Source organism: Penaeus monodon, chromosome 33, assembly GCF_015228065.2.
Source record: "Penaeus monodon isolate SGIC_2016 chromosome 33, NSTDA_Pmon_1, whole genome shotgun sequence".
Lineage (NCBI taxonomy): Eukaryota > Metazoa > Arthropoda > Malacostraca > Decapoda > Penaeidae > Penaeus > Penaeus monodon.
Window position 1 is genome coordinate 35,409,191 of NC_051418.1, and position 355 is coordinate 35,409,545.

At 53.2% G+C, this 355-nt stretch overlaps 1 protein-coding gene across 1 annotated transcript in view; it reads left to right on the forward strand.

Annotated features, from left to right (window-relative positions):
• LOC119594431 (E3 ubiquitin-protein ligase RNF123-like) overlaps positions 1–355 on the forward strand; it is a gene marked incomplete at its 3' end in the record, with an annotated part of 13,922 nt that overhangs the window by 4,864 nt on the left and 8,703 nt on the right. The window contains 1 exon segment of the mRNA XM_037943491.1: positions 51–294. Within this exon segment, the coding sequence (XP_037799419.1) occupies positions 51–294 (244 nt within the window).

Sequence of the window (355 nt, forward strand, 5' to 3'; positions counted from 1 at the left end):
GTCCCCCAATTCCCAACTACACTTTCACTCTCTTCTCCCCCTACCCCCAGGAACGGGAAGCCTCTGGGTCCGGCTTTCAGTAACATCAAGATGGGATCAGAGGTGGCCTACTTCCCTGCTGTGTCGCTGGCCCTTGGGGAGAGCCTGAGCATCAATTTTGGTGCAACACCTTTCCGTTACCCCCAGACTGGGTTCCTCCCTCTTGAGGAGCCCCCCTCCAGCGACCTAGTCAAGGCTCGTCACTGCGTCAAGTTGCTCACACGCCTTGTGGATCTTTCGAGCAACTGGAATAAGGTTTGAGTGGAGGAAGACTGTTAGATGGTGTCTGTTAATACAATGGAAATTTGAATCTGGA